The sequence below is a fragment of the Hyperolius riggenbachi genome, chromosome 3 (genome assembly GCF_040937935.1).
Source record: "Hyperolius riggenbachi isolate aHypRig1 chromosome 3, aHypRig1.pri, whole genome shotgun sequence".
NCBI classification, from domain to species: Eukaryota; Metazoa; Chordata; class Amphibia; order Anura; family Hyperoliidae; genus Hyperolius; species Hyperolius riggenbachi.
This window is the reverse complement of record NC_090648.1, coordinates 159988974-160012426: the sequence shown is the minus strand read 5'-3', so window position 1 is coordinate 160012426 and position 23453 is coordinate 159988974. Positions and strand designations below refer to the sequence as shown.

Here is a 23453-nt window from a genome sequence, read left to right as displayed (position 1 = left end):
GCATTTATGGTATTGGCCACCCCACAGCCTCTTTGGCACCTCCCATCCGGTCCTTCAGGGACTCAAGTTCATTACCGGCTGTTTATAATGAAAATGGAGACTCCTCATCACGTCAAAGTCTACTTATGGCTTTATTCGTAAAGCACTTAAGCTGGGGTGGGTAGAGCACCCAGGGACCACCTAACAGCCTGCCCGGTGTCCATGGACGTCACTCCCGCTATCAGTGCTATTACTGCTCACTGGAAAGGATAAAACAACTCATTCACGAATTCCGCCGGTCGAGTCCCCACCTGACAGGGTTGTTTTACCTGCTGATTGTTTTATACTGGAAGAAACAAGCACAAACAGAAGCGCAGCTATTATCTTTTTTTATGCTTAAAGCCCCATCTACACGATACGATTCTTTGTGTGATTCGATTACGATTCTATTTACGAGCCTATGTCCGACTTGGATTCGATTCAATTCGATTTTCCATTGTTTTGCAATGGCAAATCGAATTAAATCGAATCTCGATCGGACATACCGGATTTAATTGGAGCGTAAATAGAATCGTAATCGAATCGCACAAAGAATCGTATAGTGTAGATTGGGCGAGTGGTACACACACTGAATAGCAGCGTTCCACACCTGTTTTATGCTGGGACTTTGCAGTGTGTATGTATTGCTTGTACATGGACTTTTGCACGAAACTATAACTGACTCACAGTATAATTTTGCTGTGGATTGAGGAGGCCCCTATATGAGTGCAGTGTTCCTAGTGTGATTTTATTCTATATTTTGTATGTTGAATACAGCAGCATACTACTGGTTATGTGGTGCTTGCACATGGACTTTTGCACGAAACTATAATTGACTTACAGTATAATTTTCCTAAGAATTGAGGAGTCCCCTATATGAGCGCAGTGTTCCAAGTGTGATTTCATTCATTAAATAGTGTATGTCAGGCTAATGATGCCAGCTGCAATGGAAAGGAGATTTGGTATTTGGATTTCAGATCTGAAGCTCTTGCTGCCATGATAACTATGGATGCCAGAGCATCATCTGACGTTTGCTCAATAGCTCACCATCAAAACCTGCATTTTTTTTATGTTGCTTATAGAAACTTCCCATAGCAATGTTAAATGCATTAAAAATTACTTTCTGAAGATGATATTAAACCTGTAGCAACACACAACAAATGCAGTAAACACAAAAGCATGCCAGCCTTATGCTTGCCAGTCCTGCCTATGAACAGCTGATGCGGGAGAAGGAACAGGTGATTATCCAGCATAAGATTAGCCTTTTCAAAACTAAAGTTCTAGAAATAGATCACCACCACATCCCCTGGCCGGGATTCAGCTGCTTTTATTTTAGTTAGAGGTGCCAAATTAAAATCAAACGCCACTAAAAATAAAGTTATGCTTTTTCAAGTGCGAGCATAACAATGTGCAATTATCTTCCAAGGCTGTGCTTACTTTACTGGGAACAAGAGTCGACTTAAAGCAGAAACCAGGCCAAAAGGTGATCTTACCTTTTAAATTAACAGCGATGGCAGGAGAGGACTTAATACTAAAAGAGGGTACATTAGAATTTATGAACAACATTCCTGTCAGTGAGAGACTACATATGGAGTGCTGCATTGATAGAGACATTAACATCTCTGAAAGACAATTACATCATTACACAATGTTCTTGTTTAAGTAACCAGCTTACCATTGCCTTCCTCCCAGTACATCTGTTACATACAAGTTAAACATTGTTATTGTGTTGGTGCTCAGCTGCATGTAAAAAGGGCCCTTTTCCACCTGCAGTCGCTAGCGTTCACGCTGAACGCTAGCGATTGCTGAATCGCAAAACCGGCGATTCCCCGACGTTTTGCGGCCGCGATTTTGCTATGCACTGCATAGCAAAATCGCGGCAAATATCGCTCCGCCGCGCGTTCGGGTAAAAAACGAATCGCGGTAGTGGAAATGACCTACCGCGATTCCTATGTTAAAAAGCAAACCGTAGCGATTGTAAAATCGCTAGCGGTTTGCGACTTTGCGATTCAGCCAGCGCAAACGCGCTGGTGGAAAAGGGCCCTTAAACAGTTTAGTGAAATAGGCTACATTTACCCATTTTCTTCTCTATTGCAAAATAAAAAAGGTGACAATTGTATCGAATACTCCTGCAGTGCAGGTAAAGAAATCAATATAGAATCAGGGATTCATATGCCTCATAAATAACACTACAAAGGTGGAAAAGTGTGGGGGCCTCTTTCACATGGGCAGCTGAATGTAGTGCAATTAGAGATGGCTCAAATCTCCGATTTTCGGTTTGCAAACCGCGAACGCAAACTTCCGCAAAAGTTCGGTTTGTGCGAACTTTCACGAACCGCAATAGACTTCAATAGGGAGGCGAACTTTGAAAACGAGAAACACTTATGCTGGTCACAAAGGTGATGGAAAAATGTTTCAAGGGGTCTAACATCTGAGTTTTTGCATGGATGAGTGGGATAGACACCAAAAGTCCCGGGGAAAAATCTGGATGTGACGCAAAGCAACGTTTCAAAGAGAGTCTGAAGCGAGAATAAATCTTGCTTCACACCTCATAGTTAGCAGGGGCATGTGTGCCCCTGCTAAACCGCCGCTATCGCACCGCTAAACGGGGGTCCCTCACCTCACAAATCCCCTCGGTGCAGCGGGGGAGCGATTCCTGGTTGGGGCAGGGCTAACCGCCGCAGCCCTGCCCCACGCACGTCTGTCAACGCGTATCTCCGCCTCTTCCCCGCCCCTCAGTCTTCCTTCACTGAGAGGGGTGGGGGAGAGGCGGCGATGCGCCGCTGATAGAGACACTGGAGGCAGGGCTGCAGCCGTTAGCCCTGCCTCCATGAGCGACCAAGTCTGCGACCAAGTGTTGCAGGGGGGGGGGGGTTTGGGGGTGAAGGGACCCCCGTTTAGCGGCGCGATAGCGGCGGTTTAGCAGGGGCACACATGCCCCTGCTAACTATGAGCTCTGAAGCAAGATTTATTCTCGCTTTAGAGTCTTTTTAAGGGCAGAAATCCCATTGCATGCTAAATTGCTGGCCTAAAGTGCTTTAAAACATCTTGCATGTGTATACATCAAATCAGGGAGTGTAATTAGAGCACTGCTTCACACTGACACCAAACTCACTGTGTAACGCACTGCACGCAGATGTTTGTGTAGTGACGGCCGTGCTGGACTGGTGCGCACCATGGCGAGAGTGCAGGCCGTGGCGTTTTTCAAGCCCATATGGTCGCCGGGCTGTGGTAGCTTAATGATATAACAGTGACTGTCCAGCTAATCAAATTTGGTCTGTCCACAATGAAGCAAGGACCCCAATCGCCCACCCCCCGCTAGCAGCGGCCTTAAAAATTAAGGAATCCACCTGGAGTCCTGGACCCTGTTGGTGGTGGCGGAGAAGGCAGTCAAGCGGCCTGCGGGCAGAGTGTGGGGAGCGACTTAGTCTTGGGGCAGGCAGTCACACAAGTGCAGTTAACAGGTATGCACGGAGTGGTATATATCACTGCGTGCACTCACGTAGGTAGGTGGGTGCAGTGAACATAACAGGTAGGTATATGCAGTGATGGGTATTACAAATGTGTACCTGACACACACACACACACACACACACACACACACACACACACACGTACCGCCGTGAACAGGTGCAATGACTGGTGGTATTAATGCGTGCGCTCACGTACGTACGTAGGTAGGTAGGTAGGTGCACTGAACAGTGAACAGGTGCAGTGATTGGGATGGCATTACAAATCTGCAGCTGCCTGTCACACACACAGGTAGTCACTGAATATGCTGGGCCTGGCAGTGTGACAGTAGGAATTACACCAAAGGCCAGCTGCGACTGACTGACAGGGCTGTATATAATGCAAGTGGGCCACAAAAAAAAAAAATTGATCAGAAGAACAAGATTAACTCTCAAAAGAGCTGTTGAGGGGAGTTTTTTTAGCAATAAGAATCAGCAAGGAGCAAGCTAACAAGCCTACAAGAGCCTAACTAAGCTTTCCCTATGAGAGTCTGCAGCAGCTCTCCCTTCTCTAATTATTGCAGGCACACAAGTGCATCCAATGTCTGACGCTGCCTGCCTTTTATAAGGGGGGGGGGTGACTCCAGGAGGGAGTGTAGCCTGATTGGCTACAATGTGCCTGCTGACTGATGTAGAGGGTCAAAGTTGACCTTAATGATGCACTATGAGGGCGAATCGAACTTCCGGAAAAGTTTGCGGTTCTCCCCGGGAACCGTTCGCCGGCGAACCGTATTGTGGATGTGCATGCAGCTGCCTTTGGCAACAGGTAGTCAGGTGACAACCATATCCCACATGTACTGTACATCTGATGGTAGGCGCCCCATAGCCATTAACATGCAGCAGTTTCCTGCTGTGCTGTAACCACTCTGTGGCAAAATGTGCATTTATTCATGCAGCCATTCTTTGGCAGAACACAGCAACTGGATAGCGCCCTTTTCCCAGCAGATTGGTGGCTGTACCATGCAGTAAGTGTGCACAGTTCGGCCATCTGTGTAAATAAGGCCTTAAAAAGGGCTTAAAAACTGAAGCAAGAGGGATATGGAGGCTTCCATATTTATTCCCTTATAAGCAATACCAGGTGCCTGACTATCCTGCTGATTCCCTACCTCAAATACTTTTAGCCATAGACCCTGAACAAGAATTATGCAGATCAGGTGTTTGACAATATTGTCAGAAATGACAAGATTAACTGCATGCTCGTTTCTGGTGTACTTCAGACACTATTGCAGCCAAATGGATCAGCAGGGCTGCCCGTCATTGTTTTGTTTAACAGGAAATAAATATGGCAGCCTCCATAGTCTTCTCACTACAGTTGTCCTTTAAGTTTTGTAGACACCCTGGATCATGGATGTCGAACTCCAGTCCTCAGGGTCCAAGCTCCTCACACATTTTTGGCAAAAGTTCAAATTAACTAATGGGACTGGATCAGGGAAGTTGCGGTTCTTCAAGTGAAACACATTTCTCAATCCATCCTAAACACTGGCAAAGACATGGCCCTTGAGGATTGGAGTTAGACACCCGTGTACTAGAGTATTCTCAGTTGTGGAAGCCGTCTTGCAGCCACCTCTAATCGAGAATGTAGAGTGTGTAACACATCTTTCAAACCACACCCCCCCCCCCCCCATGAGTCGGAATTCTGGATATTCTTATCAAAGACCCGGCTGAGTCCCTCCATACACCTCGCACTTAGTGACAATCAATTATGTGCTGCGCATCATGTCCCTCCTCCCTTTTTAAGCAAGCAATGCCCGACTAGCCTATAAGCTACCAATGTGCTGTACAGAACCGAGCCGAGCCCTGAACTACTGCCGAGGGATCTAGTGATAATTGTGTGAGTACACACACCTTCAGTCTCAAAGTAAATTATAGTATTTTATACAAGGTGATTTAGCTATCAAGAGCTAAAGGTGCATACAAACCTATGACTTATTGAAACCCGATCTCCCTGGGCTGGGCTGTTGACACACAAAGTTAGCTGTATAGCCAATGGCATGTTATTGCAATGCGGGGGGGGGGGGGGGGGGGGAACAGCACGTGTGACGTCATGCGGCAGGCAGGGGTAGCAGCGCTCACAATTGAGTCAGCCGTCGGTCACCCAAGTTAAAGCGTCTGGCAGATCGCGTGAAGGGTTGCAGTTGGGGGCTACTGTGACCACAAACCTGATTATTGGTTGAGGCTGTCGTTATCGACTACCTCAGCTGACTTTAATCAAGCGTGTGTACAGGGCTTTAGAATACAAGTAACAATAACTTAATATCCATACAGATGTTATTTCTGTGGAACCAAGAGCAAATTATCGACAATCCAGCTCAGCGGGTTACTTTTAAATTTCCTTCCTGAGCACTGGCGTTCATGGGTTTTTATGGAGATCCTACAGAAATGTTTGCTTTGGCATTGATCAAATGTCATCTTTACTACTTCATATACAAATATTCCAAGAACTACGGTTCCAAAGAAACTATTAACAGATCTAAAGTTTACAAACAACTCCAAAGACTAATAACAGCTGTGTCATCTTCCAACTATTGGGGAGGATTCCCTGCGCACATCAAACAGAACTGCCTCATCTTTGCATTAACAAAGTGAGTTTTAGTGTCATTAGTACAGAAGCGTAGGCTCATTTATAGAAAAAAGGGTCATGGAGAAATAAGCTTGCAGAAAAATGATCGTACTGAATTTGAGGTTGCCTCAACATGTCAGTTGCAAAAAAAAGGAGGATAGTTGAGTACCCAGAGGAAAACCATACAAACACGAGAGGAGAATACAGATTCCATGCAGATAGTGTCCTGGCCGATATTTGAACAAACACTGCCAGGCTAGAGTGCTAACCACTAGGTCAACACACAAATCATCATTATAGTGTGTTTACTATATATAGTGCTGACATCTTCTGCAGCACTTTACGATGTACATAATAAATTAACTGTTGCTTAGAGAAGCTCACAAACTTATGCCAGTGTTCTCCCCAGAAAGGATTGCATCCGGGTGGCATAGAAAAGTATCCAGGTGGAGTGCGACGGGAGAATGCAGGTCCTAGGCGTCTCCGTCCAACTTTGCTTACAGCATATGAGGCAGATGCGGAGGTGGTTTGATGATAGCCGGGTGGTCACCAAAATTAGCCGGGTGGAGCATCCAGCTAAAAGAGCCTGGGGAGAACACTGTTATTCCTACTATAGGCATAGTCATACGCTCCTAAAATGGACTTGAAGTGCCCATATACTGGTAGATTATCAACAGATTCTATGTTAGATGAAGTCATCACTTATAATCTATTAGAGTTATAACGATATTACTGATTAAATATTAGAAATACTCTAGTTTGTATTAAAATTTGTTAAAAAGGTTCAAGTTAGTAAAATATACTTTTTTTTTAAATTTTCAGTGTTAGGATACAGCTAATAATGTATTGCGGTATTCATGGAGTGATAACTCCACTTCAGCAAAATCGAAATTGCATAGAATGCTAGACAACTAATTTAATAATTTATTGCCATTATAAGTGTTCTTTCCATTTAAGTCTGCAGCAGCTATAACGCTAGTATGTGTAAAAAGATTCAAAGTCAACATGTAAAGAACCAAAGCAACAGCATATGCTGTACATATTCCAAGGATACACCCACCCCCAAATAAGCTTATCCTCCAAAACTGTAAAAAAGGCAAGCCTACCACCCAATGGGGTACATTCATTAAACAACGTTAATGAGAATAGCATGTGTAACTAAAGTCTAAAGGTGCGTACACATGCACTACTTCCGCCAACAATGGGTCCGTCAGACCGTCCCGCTGGGCGGACGTTCAGCCGACAGTAGAAGGTGAGTACGCGCTATCGGCAGACTGATAAGGCTGTTTCTGAATGATCCGCTATTTTCTTACTGCATAGGACTTAAGGTGGCCACACACGATACAATAAAATGATCCGATTTTATGGCAATTCAATAAAGATGATCGTAATTCCCCCAAAAAATCTAAAGCTTTTCTCTTAATCGAGCAAGAAATCCGATCGGATTTCCTTGTTTTATTCGATAAAAGTCTATCGGGATTGCTGAATTTTTCTGATCAGTTTTTATGAAAATTGAACCGTGCATGCTAGATTGTCGATTTATTAATATACTGTATACACCCAAGCAATTTTTTCAGAGCTCTCAATCATTTTTTTCATAATTGGGGAAAAATTTAACACGTGTGCAGTACATTGGTCAGATTTTTGAAATGCTTCAATCAGTCTGAAAAATTGATTGCAATGCTTGAATTGGAAAGATATTTAACAAAAGGTGTAAGGTGTGTGTGGCCACCTTTAAACATTATTCTCATTACCTCAGTTCAGTAAATATACCACAATTTCTCCTCCAGCCCTCAGAGTATTTTAGATTTGTAACAATTTTTTTTTCCATAATTGCCATCTTTAGTGCCGTAGCTTATCACTTAGCCAGAATTCTGCACATAACAAAAACACAAAAATTTCCAGAATCACTGAGACTTCCTAAACTGACCTAATGGGAGGAAGACAAGGTCCAGGAAGTGACCATGGTCCAGGAAGTGACCTCTTAAGTCCCAATGAAGTCCACTCACAGGGTAATGGAGAGGTGGAGTTTCACAAATATAACTGAAGACCCCTTTGGATGAGCAGGGGAAGAATTTTGGGAGGTTCCTTTTTCAGGTTGTTTAGTTAGGAGCAGGCTGGAACAGGTTGGAGGAAGGAATCCAACTTTAACAGGGCTTTAAAGCGAATCTGTGGCCAAATCCCGTCAAGCAAAGTAAACAAGTGGAAACGTGTCTGCTTTGCTTCCATACATTGCCATCTTATAATTGCTTTGTGTTTGACTTCAGTGTAATTTTTTTTGGCCGGAATATAAAATTTTTACTCTAAGTGGATGTAGTAAGACAACCTGTAGCCTTATTCACATTATGTGCGTAAAGCAATCCGGAAATACAAAATTACAAGAGAGCTGACAGGTTTGGCAAAAAACAAAGACATCATTTCACCAGATACCAACTGCATGGAGGTATAAATGTTATGATTTGGGTCAGCTTTGTAGAATCCGGGCTTGGGCAGCTCGCTATATCATCAAATCCACTAGGAGTTCTTCATTGTGCCAGAGTGTGCTTAGGGATAACAAGTCACCATCTGTCAGACTTAACGATCCAGTTAATCCAATGAAGAATTACTTTACAAAAAAAATGACAGGTTCTGGAATGGTCAAGTTAGTCCAGATCTATATCCCACTTGAATTCAGTGTCAGCAGGGTAACATTCACTGCTACTGATAATGACAGCCATGAATCTGTCTCCAACAGGCAACTTGGTGCAACAGGCAGTCTCATCAACTCCTAACATCCTGGATCATAGGATAGCGGAGTAAGACTAGAATCATAATAATTCATTATTTTAACGGTGCCTGCAACCTTAAAGAGAACCCGAGGCGGGTATTTTGAATCTTAAGATAACACAGAGGCATGTCCTGTGCATAATAACATGCCCCCTGTAAAAAGCACCAGGCTGGCAACAATCTCCTTGTCGCTAGCCTTCTATTTACCTGTAGACTGTTATTCAATCTGCACTTCCCTGCCTATGTCCCCGCCAGGGATTCTCAAATCCGTATTCGGGAGATACCCGGATAGTTGTATCCGGATATCTCCCAGTACACCTTTGCGGGGGGGTCAATCTTACCTGTATGACACCTTCTTGCTCCGTCCCTCGGCACCTCCCATGATGTGGTCCACGCGACTCCAAACACTTCCTCCTTCCGGGTTGAAGGAGGAAGTGTTTGGAGTCACGTGGACCGCATCGTGGGAGGCGCCGAGGGACGGAGCAAGAAGACGTCATACAGGTAAGATTGACTAACCCCCCGCAAAGGTGTACTGGGAGATATCCGGATACAACTATCCGGGTCTCTCCCGAATACGGATTTGAGCATCCCTGGTCCCCACCACTTCCCGCCTCTGTGAGCTTCCTCCAATTGGAAGCTAAGCCGTGACCCAGGAAGTACCTCCCAGGTCGGGCTTAGCTTCCGATTGGAGGAAGCTAACGGAGGCGGGCAGCAGCGGGGACAGAGGCGGGGGAGCACGGAGTGAATGACAGTTTGCAGGTAAAAAGACGGCTAGCGACAAGAAGATTGTCGCTAGCCTGGCATTTTTTACAGGGGGGCACAGCAGACTGGGGGAGGGGAAGACTATATGCGGCAATTGCAAGACTCAGAGGCATGTGATTATGTACAGAACTTGCCTCTGTGTTCTCTTAAGATTCAAAATGCCCACCTCGGGTTCTTTTTAACTTTGCAAAATGGCTCAGCAATCAAACTGTATTGGGAGCACACAGAGGTACTCACAACATGTTTCGGGTGATGCCCTTCCTGAGGTGCTTGAGGAAGGGCAACGCCCAAAGCTTGTTGTGGGTACCTCTGTGTGCTCCCAATACAGTTTGGCTGCTGAGTCAATTGTGTGCAGTCTCCAATTTTGTTTGTTTCCAGTGTATGCAGGTGTGGTGTCTCTCTGACCTATATTGCATAGGTCCTGTGGAAAGTGTGTGATTTTCTTCTGGTCATCACAGTATATAGCGTATTATGAAAGAACCAAAAGTTCATCATAAAAGGCAGACTATGGACATACAATGAATATCACCCTATAAGCTCAACCAAGTACTAAAACAATTCTAGAAAAAATTAAAATAATACTTAATAACTAACTCTAAATGTGTAGTAATAGGAATATAAAGGCCGCCAGAGCAGGCTTCCTATATAATAAAAAAAAAAAAAATAAAAAAAAAAAAAAGGCATCCCACCTCCCTGGCTGCAACACACACACTAATTTTCATACTTTGGGTCATTGTAGAGAAGATTTACAGTTCAGGTGTTCAAACTAGACAAACAGCATTTGTAAAATAGCTTTAGCAGTAGTTCTTCATATTTATCCCAGTTTGGGTTTCATTTAATTGAACATGCTTTCTGTGGGCTAATGCACTTTGGCTCCAATAACTTTGCTCCTGAGTTTTCTCACACATTTTTTCGTCTTATCCTAAAAAAAAAAAAAAAAAAAAAAAAAAAAAAAAAAAAAAATTGCTACTTCTCTGAAATAAGGTATCTGTCTCTTACCATTTGTAGTAAATGGGCAATGTCTGCATGTGTGTTTGGTGTAATAGTCATTGTGCTAGCTCCTGCCTCCGTCTACCATTTACCATCCTGGCAGCTTTTCTGATCTTGCCTTCCTTGGCTGCTCTTACCTCTAAGACCCTGGCCTGACAGACTGTTTTTTCAAAATTCCTACTACCATCCACCTAAGATCTCTTTTCCACTGCAAATTGTGGATTTTCTTGCGACCCCATACACTTAACCAAAACACAAGATAAATGCAGCATGCATGAAGGCCTCATAAACACTATACGTATTGCTGTGCGCATTTTGGCAAGGTGTATGGGGTGCAATCAGCAAGAACACCAGAAGTGCATAGACTGCACTGTGATATTTAAACTACATGCACTGCTTGGCCTCAAAATGATCATACATTCTTGATACATAAGGTTTCCTGTGGAACTATAACTGGTCATTGCATCTCACAGGATTTTTCTACAAGTGACTGCAGCCCTCAAAAAAATTTAACCTGCGTTACACAGCCTTTAAAAGCCTTGTGTCTTTCGAAGTGTCATATCCCGTTAGGAAATAGTAACAGCAACCTGAAGCCTTGCATACACACTACAAGGAAGTTGGACAAGGTGTCCTTTCAGGGCCATCTTACATGATAATCTAGCATGTACAGGTTTCCTACAAGGTCCTTTAAAGTGAACGGAGGAGGAGGAGGAGGAGGAGAAGGAGGAGGAGGAGGAGGAGAAGGAGGAGAAGGAGGAGAAGGAGAAGGAGGAGGACCCCCCCCCCCCCCCCCCAAAAAAAAGCTAGATACTTATCTAGGTAGAAGGCAGCCTCTGAATAGTCCAGAGGCCTCCTTGCCCCACCTTTGTTGCGCATGGCCCATGCATGAGTACAGTTGCACCTGTGCAGTAAGCCAAAGCAGCTCATCTACAAGTGGCTCCATGCTACTGCGCAGGCCAGGCAATAAGTCACACAGGCGCAGTAGGGCCAAAGTCATGCACAAAGAAAAGCACAGCCGCAAACTTTCAGAGGGTCCCGGAAGAGACAGTGGTTTTGAGTAGGACGTGTGAAGCCTCTGGATGATCTGGAGGGTCCCCCTCTTAGGCAAATATCTAAAAAAAAATTTAATCGCCTTGGGCTTGCTTTAAAGGACACCTGAACTAAGAAGGATATGGAGGCTGCCAAATGTATTTTCTTTTAAACAATACCAGTTGCCCAGCAGTCATGCTCATCTCTTTGGCTGCAGTGGTATCTGGATTACACACCTGAAACAAGCATGCAGCTTGAAACTGAAGTCCGACTAGATGAATATCAAACTCAATTCTAATGGGAAGACACTTATTGTTTCACTTTCAAATTGCCCAATTAACTCTCAGCACACTCCCCACTCCCCTAGTACCTGTGTAACCAAGATGTAAATATAAAGTTCACAAGCTGGGTTAAACTTAGACTGGGTGGCCAATAAAGCCTCCCTCTGATGAGAATCAAGTATGTGTACTGGAGCCACAACACCTCCCCCCCTGCTTGGCCACAAACTGTCACCTGATGGATCAAGTACCGATGCACATTACAGTCATTTGATGTGTGTTTGCAGTACAGGTGTTGATCTCATCTCAGGCTCCATGAGCTGCTTCATTTGCTATCCTGATCAGTACTATTGTTATCGACCTGGCTTGTTTCTTGACCAATACCTATATTTTCTGCTCAAACCTTCTTTTGCGTTTAAGACAACCCCAGTGTGCAACCTGCCCTGACCTTTGATCCACCCTCAAGAATTCTACTGGTTGGCATTCCTGTACTACGTTTTTGCTATAATCAGCTGTAACTTAAAGCGGTATCGTCACCATAAAAATCAAACTTCAACAGCAACTGGTCTGAGTGTATTAAGTGATAAAGATGCTAATCCTGCATTCAAAACTTTTTCTTCTGTTATGATTTGGAGTTATCACATACTTAAGGAACAATGGCCCTTTAGTAGTCGTGCCAAAGAATTGCATGCTGGGGGTTCTTTTTATCTATAATCTATTCCTCCTCTTCCCTTTATTTCCCTGCCAGCTTCTTATCTGAAACCTAATCCCCTACTCACTTGTGTTTACAAGCAAGGCTGAGGCGACTCAGCGATTGGAGGAGACAAGAAAAAAAGTAAAGGGCAGAAATGACATCATGAGTTAGCCTTAACTGTGGGCAAAAGACATGGCCCCCACCAGGAACAGAATTCTCGTAATTTACTATATAACATTCACTGAAATCAAAACGTGGACAGTATAATACATGTGTTATGTAAGTAGATCAAGTATTTATCTACTTATATATGTGTTTTTTTCCCTGGCATAGTATGGCTGATCCTACTGCTTTAAGCCTTATATATGCCTTACATGACTGTCAGCAGGATCAGAGCTTGATCCCTCAGTTCTGTACAAACAGGTTGTTTGCCTGCTGGCTAGCGACAAGTACCACTGCTACTTTAAAGGGAAAGCGGGCCATTGGTGTTGCGCACTATGAACAGCAAAGAAGACAGCCTGAGTAAAATATTAATGCCCTAAGTATGTGCTCGGCCAAGGCAATTCGTGAGGCTGATCTCGCACTGACACATTGATGGCTGCTGCACTAGATTCCTTGGCATTGGACCATCTAGCTTGTCTAAAAGGCTTTAGTCCATGCCAACCAGAGAAGAAACAAGTCCACCTCTTTGCTCAGAATACAAAAGCACCAAAAACCAGAGATGTTTGATGTATCTACGAGAGAGAGAGAGAGAGAGAGAGAGAGAGAGAGAGAGAGAGAGAGAGAGAGAGAGAGAGAGAGAGAGAGAGAGAGGACACAGACAGACAGACAGACAGACAGACAGACAGACAGACAGACAGAGAGAGAGAGAGAGAGAGAGACTTCTAAATTATTAAAAACAGCAGGTACTGTAAAAATGTATTGTACAGTCAATATAAAACTTCACAAAAAAATGCAAGCCGAACAGAGAAAAATTTACACAGTGACCATGCTTATAGTTTTCAGTCTAAACAAGTGTTATAAAGGTTCCCCAGTGTATACATACTAGGATAAATAGCATAAAATTGCATTCCTGGTATGATATAACAAATCCTGGTTACAGAACAAGAATAACGTCTGAAGAAGAGGAGACTTAGTTTCAGCTGCTCTCCTTGTTTTAATCTTCTAGGCTGACTGTACACTAGGCATAAAGGCCTCCTCAACCATAATTAGCGTGAGAGAGTTCAAATTCCTCAAGCAGTCTTCAATCATTGGTGGTTTGAACATTTATTAAACTGGAATGGTGCTGCAAGGAGAAGCAGCAGACCTTAAACTGTAGCCCACAGGATATCCAAGTCTGATTAATTGGTAGATGCTTAATATAAAGATTGTGGAATGAAAACATACTGTACACTGAAAAACTCAGCACAGAGGCACAAGCTTCGCATCCTGTGTGGTGACATTCTATTCCTTTAAACATCAATAACAATGCTAGAACCCAAATCATAGCCTACAGCCAAGTGCTTCAAGTGTTATTCAGATCTTCATGCTCAGATAGGCTGCACAGACTTTGTATTGTCTACAAAGCTGTCCACAGTAACGAGTAGCATTAAGCTTACACTGCAATCGCGGCAAAGCATGAAAATGTCTTTATATCGCAAGTTACCACATCAAGTTAAAATACGTAATTAACGGATTAAAAAGTAGAGTAAAAAAAAAAAATTTGATTCCAACAGGAATTAAAACGAATAAAAAAACAAAACAAAAAACACAACTTTACCATTTGTGTGCACACACGATACTTTTGCAAATCGAAAATAAATATTTTCCTTTTTCGGTCAACCACGATAAAACCTTAGTTATGGGAAAGAAACCTCATATTGTCCTAGTGCACACCAGAGCGGTTCTGCTGTGGTTTGCGATCCGCTTGCGGGTGCGGATCCACTAGGGTAATGTATTTCAATGGGCTTATGCACACCAGAGTGGGAGGCGTTTTGCAGAAACGCATACTCCCGGGCTGCTGCAGATTTTGGATTGCGGATGCGTTTCTGCCTCAATGTTAAGTATAGGAAAAGCGCAAACCGCTCTGAAAAACGGCACTTCAGTGCGGTTTGCTAGGCATTTTTTGTTACAGTAGCTGTTCAATAACAGCTTTACTGTAACAATACATGAAATCTACTACACAAAAAACGCTTCACAAAACCGCAAAATGCTAGCTGAAACGCTACAGAAAAAGAAGAAAAAGCGTTTCAAAATCTGCTAGCATTTTGCAGATCTGCTAGCGGATTTTGGTGTGCACCAGGCCTCTCAGATGAAAATCTGATTTGCCTGGAGAGATTCTTTTTAGTTGAGCATCAGGGGAGTGCTGCATAACCATGGCAATCCGCTTGGCAGTGAAAGGAAAAACTCTATTCACTGCCGCATCCACACACCAGCCACCAAAGTTTGTCTGAAGTCTGAAACAGAGCTAACAGGACCCATTTCAAAAGACGTTGTTCTGCTCTGTCTACGGGCTAGTCTGGAAGATACACTGAAGAGGTTTACCAGTCTACTATCTGCAGACTGCTGGGCATACATGGTGCGTTTATGCGCCGGAATCGAGCCGCTGGCTCGATGCCGGCGCGTTCCCGCTCGTCCACGTGAATCGATTCCCGCTCATCCCCGCGGGCACTTCTTATCTGCCACTCGTTTTTTTCTATTGTTCGCCCGCGGGGATCAAGCACAGAATTGATCCGCCGCGGTGATCGGATACGCCGGATATTATCAATCGAGCCATCAGCGGCTCGATTGATAAGGAAGAAGCTGCCGTGTATGCCTAGCATTACACTTTTAAAGGATACCCGAGGTGACATGATGAGATAGACGTGTATGTACAGTACGTAGCACACATAACCAGGCTGTGTGATTCTTTTTCTTTCGCTGCCTGAAAGAGTTAAACATCAGTTAAGTGGCAGTTCCTCTCTGAGTTAGGACTGGGTCAGACTACTTTCCTATCAGAAAATGGCTTCTGAGAGCAGGAAAGCGATAAAAAGGGTCAATAGTTCATAGATTTTAGCTGTGTCATACTTCAATGAATGCATCATTGAGCAAAAACAACAGTAAAAACGTAAAAAGTAGATTTAAACATTAAATAAAAAAAACTGTGGAATATCTTAAAAAGTCATTTTTAGGAGAAGGAGGATAGATAAAATTGTTTATTTCATTTGTTTATTTTCACCTTGGGTGTGCTTTAAGGTGCCGATACATCTAGCGATGATGGACAGATTCAACCAAGTGACAGATTTCTCTCTGATCAGAGAGATCTGTCAGCTACCCATACACAGCAGGCCGATTCCCATGAAATCTTTTTGGAAATAGCCATGCAACACCATAGCTCTTCTGGTGTAAATGTGCCCCTTGTGCATGCAATTATACTTTACCTGTCTGCTGACGCCCATCGCGGTGCCCATCTGCCTTCCGCTTCCTCCATCCGCACCTTACATGCTGCCGGTGTTTAGTACCTGGCGTGTGTGTGAAGTCACACACGTTCTACATGCTATACTCAGGCAGCATGTGAGGTGCAAATGGAGGAAGCCAAAGATGCATGGGCACCGCGATGGTCTAATATAAATATAGAATAAATGTATGCACCACAGGCACATTTACACTAGGGGGGGGGGGGGGGGGGCTGAGTGTTTCGTCTCATTCGTCCCGATATCGCAGGCCATTACTGCCTCGAACCCAATCGAGCATGTTGGCCCTAAATCTACCAGCATGTCAGATCAAAACATGCAACCAATTTTAGCCCAGAAATCAGTAGAGTCACCAATCGGGCATGCTCTTGGCGGCGCAGATTTTCATCCAATCAATTACCTAATCTGATGGTTGATCGGCCAAGTCAAGAGATGTATGGTCACCTTTAAGCCTCATCTACACGCGTTCCCACGCGTACCCGCTCGCGCCGGATTCGATTCCCCGCTCGTCCCCTACACGGGTAGATGAGGCGGCAATGTGGCTTATCAATCGATTGATAAGATTCGACAGGACGGATCTCCCCACTGCCGATTCCCTGCTCGGTCCCCGCGAGGGGAAAATGACAGGGAGTCGAGCGGAAGATAATCAGCACCGGCGGGGACGAGCGGGGAATAGAATCCGGCGCGGGGCCGTGGAAGAGGCGATCCGGCGGCTAATCGAGCCTCATCTACGCGTGTAGATGAGGCTTTAGATAACCACCAGATCCGTCTCTGATTGCAATCTGATCAGAGATGGATCCATTACTGCCACACAGTGTACACAGGTTTTTAGGATGAAAGCTAATGAAAATCTGTGGAGCCAACACTGTCTGCCAGCCCCCCACCACCTAATGTGCTCCCCCCCCCCCCCCGGGTCGTGCAGAGTGTTGGAAATGGAGAGTACACTGACGTGCGCCTACGTACTCCTCCTGTTCTCTCTATACCAGCCAGGCACTCCTCCTGTGCTCTATACCCGCCAGGCGTGTCTATCCCATGACCTGGTGGCACAAACATTATGTCACCATGTACATGCCATGGTGTCACAGGACACAGGAAGAGCCCACCGGCAGACAGGTGAATTTACTCTTCGCTGTAACTTTTTTCACTTGTTTTTTTTTTGGGGGGGGGGGGGATATTTTAGATGAAGGGAGTCTGTCACCCCAAAACTACAACCACATGCAGACCACTGCCCTTTCATACGAGATATTCCCAGCAAGTGCAGTGAAGAGGCTATGTGGCATCCAAAAAGGCTGCATTTGAGCAAACCACGGTGCCAACCACAGACACCAAACACTTTTGTGCTCAGTTTTCATTGGCTAAACAAGCTGCCAAAAGCTGCCCTAACCCCCACAGACCCTACCCGTATGAACCAATCCTTACGGCTTTGCTTGCTAAATGTCTATCATTGGACACAGTAATGTGTTTTGCGTGAACAATTCTAAACAATAAATGCATACATTTTATTGGTAGCAGCACATCTGTGTCTGTGTGCATCTCATCAGCACCATTCTCATGTGCAACATCAATGGTGAACCACAAAAACACAATGCACAATATCACACACAATGTTAACAAAAAACAAAAAAAAAATACATGCAGTGGCTGTGCATTGGGATAACCTTTGGCCAAACACATTCGCTTACTGTCAGAGCACTAAAACAGTTGGTAACACTCTCTTAAGGTGGCAATCAATTATACACTATTGGATGTACAACCTTACCAAATCCATGTAATGGAAGGATACACTGAGTATTAAATCTACTTTAAAAGGACTACAGGTAGTCTCTCATATTACATAGAGGTGGTGAAATTGAACAATTTGATTGTATCATTAGTGGGCACTTTTAGTGAACTACTGCAATGACAGGGCTGTGGAGTCCGTACAAAAATCACCCAGCTCCTCAGTTTATGAAACCACCGACTCCCAGGTACCCAAAATTGCTCTGACTCCACAGCTTTTGCAATTATGGAGTGGGCACAAAAATTATCCGACTGACACCACAGTTGATGAAACCACAGACTCCGATTCCAGTTACCGAAAATTGTACCGACTGACTTCTCAGCCCTGATTGGTAGACACCAATACTTTGGAAAATCCCCTCTGCCACAACAGATTAATATTAAGTATCCCATTTTGATAAATGTACAAAAAATGTATGCATTTATCTGTTTACATTTTAAATCCACACTTTTTTCTATTGACTAGAGGCTTTTCCTGGAAAAGTTACTATATGTAATATTAAAATAAACATACGTGTTTAACCATAGAGTCCCTTTTCTATGCAAGCATCCAAGTATTGGACTTCAGAAGATACCTGTAAACTGCACATACCAATGGCAGTAAAAGGCCACGCTAAAACGGCTATGAAAGGAAGGATTAAATGGAATGCCCAACAAACTAGTGACCTGGCTGTGGGCCAGAGCAGCAGTGCACAGACAACAGGGGATAATGTTTAACACTTTCACAGCCTGAGGTGACAGTTAACTATTAAGCAGGAAATTGTAAAAGCAAAACTACAGTCAGGCAATGGGGTAGCTTTCTTATCAGCTGACAGGCAACAAATTATGTATATAAAAAAATTGGTTGAGATCACATAAATGTGAAAAAGATTAAACATAGCAAGCTAGATGCAGCAGAAACAAGTTCTGGGCTGGTTTTAAAAAGATAACCAACGGAAAGTGATGAACACACAAGTCCTCATCACTTCCTAGAAGCCTTGTGCTGAATAATGATAGAAAATCTCCCACTGTTCCATGTCATCCTTATTAGCAAGAACATCCACAGCAGCCAGGATTACCACACTGACAGCTGCAATTGCATGGATCAGAGATACACAGACTGAATGCTATTTCCTTCCATTTTTTCCTCATTCCCTCAGCTTAGACCTGGCCAATGAACACATGATGACTGAAGCTTTGCGGTTCTTTCAGAGGGAGTTAGTACCTTGCCAGGCATCCTGCATGTGCAGAATTCCTACAGACATAGTCAGATTTCTAGTAGGAGTACAGTGAGGGATGACAATATCTGCTGCTTTGATTAACATCACAAGCTTTTACTCTTGAAAAAGTTATAATAAACTCACTTCAGAACACAGCTGACTGCTGTGGCTGTAACATGGCCAAAAAAGTTAAACTACCCTGCATATAAATGGTAAGGGTCTGTTTACACTGCTGCTGTTGAGGTACAATTTGGAACAATCACAGTACCACAGCTGAAAAATTGCACCGCATGTTATAGCTGCAGTGCGACCAAGGCAAAAAAAAAAAATTAATCTGCGATTTCTGGGACTACCACGGAACTCGCAGGATAATGCACTGCAGCTTGTGCGTTACTTCTGTAGTGCCCAGAGCACTTCTACCGCATTGCGTTGCACCGCAGGCAGTGTTTAATGTCTCACTGACTTTAATGGCCACTGCAATGAACTGCATTGTGGGAGAGTACCACGACGCAACTCACATGGTAAGTGTAAGAGGCCCGAGTGCTGCTATAAGTATCTTTTTCAGTTGTATTGTATGGCAGAGCCCTGGGTAGTAGTAAGTCTGTCATTAATAAATGCAGGTCAGGTGACAAGTCACTACATTGCTCAATGGAATCGTTAGATAAGGCCCTGGTGAGCCTCCAGCTTCCTGGATGAACCCTTATCTATAGCTTCTGAATAAGGGGCCCAACTGCCCTGTAGAAAGAACATTCAGATCACACATACCCAGCCTCTGCAATAGCACCAGGTGCTTTTAAAATTCTGCAGGGACAGAGGGATTAATGTTTGAAACTATTGCATACAGCAAATACCACTCCTAGTAAAAGCATACAAGGCACAGGAATAGAAACATTCCCACCAGCCAGGTAGCCAAGGCTCCTAAGAATAAGACTACTTTCACACTATTCTTGTTGGGATGTGCATCTTAAAAAACAGGAACACAGCAGTGTGGAAAAGTGGTGCTAGTCTACTTTAGAGGACCCAGCAGGAAACCTCATAGGGGACAGTTCTCCAACCACAGTCCCCAATTATAACACAAACTGCTGTGATTGGCCAAAAAGCGTGGGAGTAGTTTACTACAACCTATCTGGAACCTAGAAGTTCGAGAGGGTGCTGTCCACCCAATCACAAAAGCAAATTTCCCTGACTAAGCGCTAGTCTACTTTAGAGGACCCAGCAGGAAACTTCATAGGGAAATTCTGCTAAAGTGATTGGGTGGACAGCTCCCTCTCAAACTTGTAGGTTTCAGATAAGTTGCAGTAAACTATGCCTACATTTTTCAGCAAATAACACTTCGTGCTGTAGAGGGTGCTGTGATTGCAGAACTGTTCCCTGTGAGATTTCCTTCTGGGTCCCCTAAAGTAGATTAGTGCCCAAGTGTTTAGTTTTTTTTTTTTCTAATTCATCAATGAAGCAGGCTTCTAAGGAACTCCTGCTGGCTCCAGCATAGATTATCTATCAGCTCCACTTACCTGTAAATTTCCCTCCATGGAAAATAGAATTAAGATGAACTAGAACTCCAAAATGAACTGCAAGAGTTAATCATATTTGAGGTCAAAAGATTAACTGAAGGTTTGATTAGTTAGTAAAGCTATCAGTCATTCACTAATGAATATTAGTCTCATGCAAAGTTCTGGTTCAGTCTTCACTAATTCTGGTAGCTGCAGACTGAAAACCCAACTTGCTGTATTGATAAGAGGTTTGTGTGCTTCTGGAACTGGCAGACAAGCTCCTGAAATGTATTTAACATCTGTCCACCCCTGTCATAGGCCTATTTCATTAGTAAGATAACTAGATGTGATGGGGCGCCATAGTAAAATAATCAAGAGCCATAAAGTAATCAAGACAATACCATTATAAATGAAGTCTAATTTCAATGTGACTAAAACCAAAGCTTAATGATTACTTCTGTAGAAGTATAACAAGGGGATTTTGATTTGTATGCATTCATCATTTCCAACTGAATAAAAGCACAGGCAAGCCTACATCCCCTGCACCCGCAGGTCCCTTATTCCTGGTGGTCTATTAGTTGGGTACATTAAAGCAGAGATGCTTCAGGACAATCCTGCAAACTCTAGATACCATTGTCCTATCACAGTGTTATAATTTATATATTTATATAGCGCCGACATATTACACAGCGCTGTACAGAGTATATTGTCTTGTCACTAACTGTCCCTCAGAGGGGCTTACAATCTAGTCCCTACCATAGTTATATGCATCGTGTAGTGCATGTATGGTCTAGGGCCAATTTTTGGGGGGAAGCCAATTAACTTATCTGTATGTTTTTGGGATGTGGGAGGAAACCAGAGTGCCCGGAGGAAACCCACGCAGACACAGGAAAACACACAAACTCCTTACAGGATGTTGACCTGGCTGGGATTCGAACCGGGACCCAGCGCTGCAAGGCGAGACCGCTAACCACTATGCCACCGTGCTGCCCCCAATGACTTCAAATGTTAAAACCAGGCACTTACATTCAAATCAGAGGGTTTCAATCTATGACATACAACTAACAATCCTCAGACCACTATATACCTAACTAAAGCTGACACCACACTACAGAACTGAGTTTTCAATAAGCACCACGATTGACATTTAGGTCAACCTGCAATCAACATCACCAAGAACAAACATTGAAATTCTCATGATGTCAGTAGTAGGTCAGTCGTTTTTGGCGATGTCAACCACTGGTCAATCCATTTATCGCGGTGCCGATGGTAAATACAATTTTTGCCCAATTAGAAAATTTTGTCAAATTACATTTTTAATTGGACAAAAATAAAAAAAAAAATATATATAATGTATTAGCAGCTTAAAGACAGATGTCAACAAGTGCTAAACTACACACAGTACATACAATATCCATCGATGAGAAGTGGGGAGAGAAGTAGGGATCTGAGACTTGCACACACATAAGGCAGGCAGAATTGTCAGTCCCAGCAATGGTTAAAGCTTAGTGAAAGGGGTAGTGGGTCTCCCACGCATAGCAGTGACCTCTGATTCCTTGTGGAAGTGAAGTATAAAGTTACTCTCACGCTGACCGGGTCACACAGCTCATGTCCCCTTTCCATCAGTGCCTTGACAAGGCACATTGCATTGTTGCCCTGTGTCCCAGCAGACATTACAGCGCCCACCCTCCCCCACAGGCAGCCCCGCAGCCGCTCACCTCCTGCTTATCCAGCAACAAGTGTGAGCAAAGAGCGAGCATTCCAGGACATGGCTCGTCTGCTTCCCTCCAGGCTTTCCTCGCTCACCTCCCGCCGCTGCACATGGCGCACACTAGCAGCCCGGTGAATCCACAGAGAACACAATAGCCGCTCCGCACCACTTGCTACTCTGTATCACTTTCCGCTCCCAGCACACTCCGGTCCGGACAGCAGAAGGCTTACTCCACGCATGCGCCGTCATTACAAGCCGCCCTGCCCGTACACAACATCATGTGCAGCTATTGGCTGCTTCCGCCGTCCGTCTCGTCTCTCGCTGGCAGAGAGAGCAACAGTTTGTAAGAAGTTTGGCGATTAGTTTGGCTGAGGTTGCTGTCTAGCGTTTTAATTAAAGCAATGTCAAGAGATGTAAATGAGCATGCTGAGAGAGCCAGCCGCAGATTCAGCGAAATGTGTTTCTGTTTATTCAGATTTGTAACGAGCTGCCTCCTGCCTGGCAGAGCTTGCCTTCATTGTAGTACAGCACAGAGGGTGGAAAATGAGTGGCATGGAGGAATTCACCATCAGGTTCAGCATACGGTTTAGGCCCGGTTCACACTTGCGGTGGCCCTCCGGAATCGCCGTGCCGGAGCCGCACCGCTTGCAGAACGGACGGAACGGACGCACGGCATAGCAATGAAAGCCTATGCGTCCGTTCACATGCGTCCGTTCTGCCGAACCGGATCCGGGCCGGACTCTGGCCTCCGTTCCAACATGCGCTATTTTTTCATCCGGCTCCTCCGGCAGCCGTATCCGGGGCGGAGCCGGACTGCACCATCCGGCCAATACAAACCAATGGGAACCGGAGAGCGCACAACACACTGGCTGAGAAATCCGGATGTTCTACCCCACTTCCTATGGGGATTGTTGCGGCGATATTGGATGGGGACACATGGGCAAGCATTTTGGAGTGGAGCAGCACAGCTGGATCCGGATCCGGAGATGTTGGCAGCATGTCGGAGGTGGAGGTGAGTGCTAAACAGCAGAGGGCCTGATTCCACAGGTCCCCCTTCTGCTGACCTCCCAGACCCCAACATTTTTTTTGTTTTTAACGTACTTTTGCCAAACGGATCCGGATCGCATCCTGATGGACACCTGATGCAACCTGACCGGATCGGATCCGGATCAGAACCGTACGGTTCCGATCCGGATCCGGTCCGGATCCGGTCAGGTCATCCGGTCCGTTTGGCAAA

General features: G+C 44.4%; 1 protein-coding gene across 8 annotated transcripts in view; it reads right to left on the bottom strand.

Annotated features, from left to right (window-relative positions):
• AKAP13 (A-kinase anchoring protein 13) overlaps positions 1 to 22409 on the bottom strand; it is a 384453-nt gene extending 362044 nt beyond the window's left edge. For 5 of the 8 annotated variants that reach the window (XR_011030254.1, XR_011030251.1, XR_011030255.1 and 2 more), the window contains exon 1: positions 22224 to 22409. Coding sequence is in view for 1 of the 8 variants with exons in the window: in XM_068275158.1 (XP_068131259.1) it covers positions 22224 to 22265 (42 nt within the window). In the remaining 7 variants the exon portion in view is untranslated. The remainder of the gene's footprint in view (positions 1 to 22223) is intronic. The other 3 variants (XR_011030253.1, XR_011030257.1, XR_011030256.1) reach the window with 1 other exon arrangement.
• Between the last annotated feature and the right edge of the window lie 1044 nt (positions 22410 to 23453).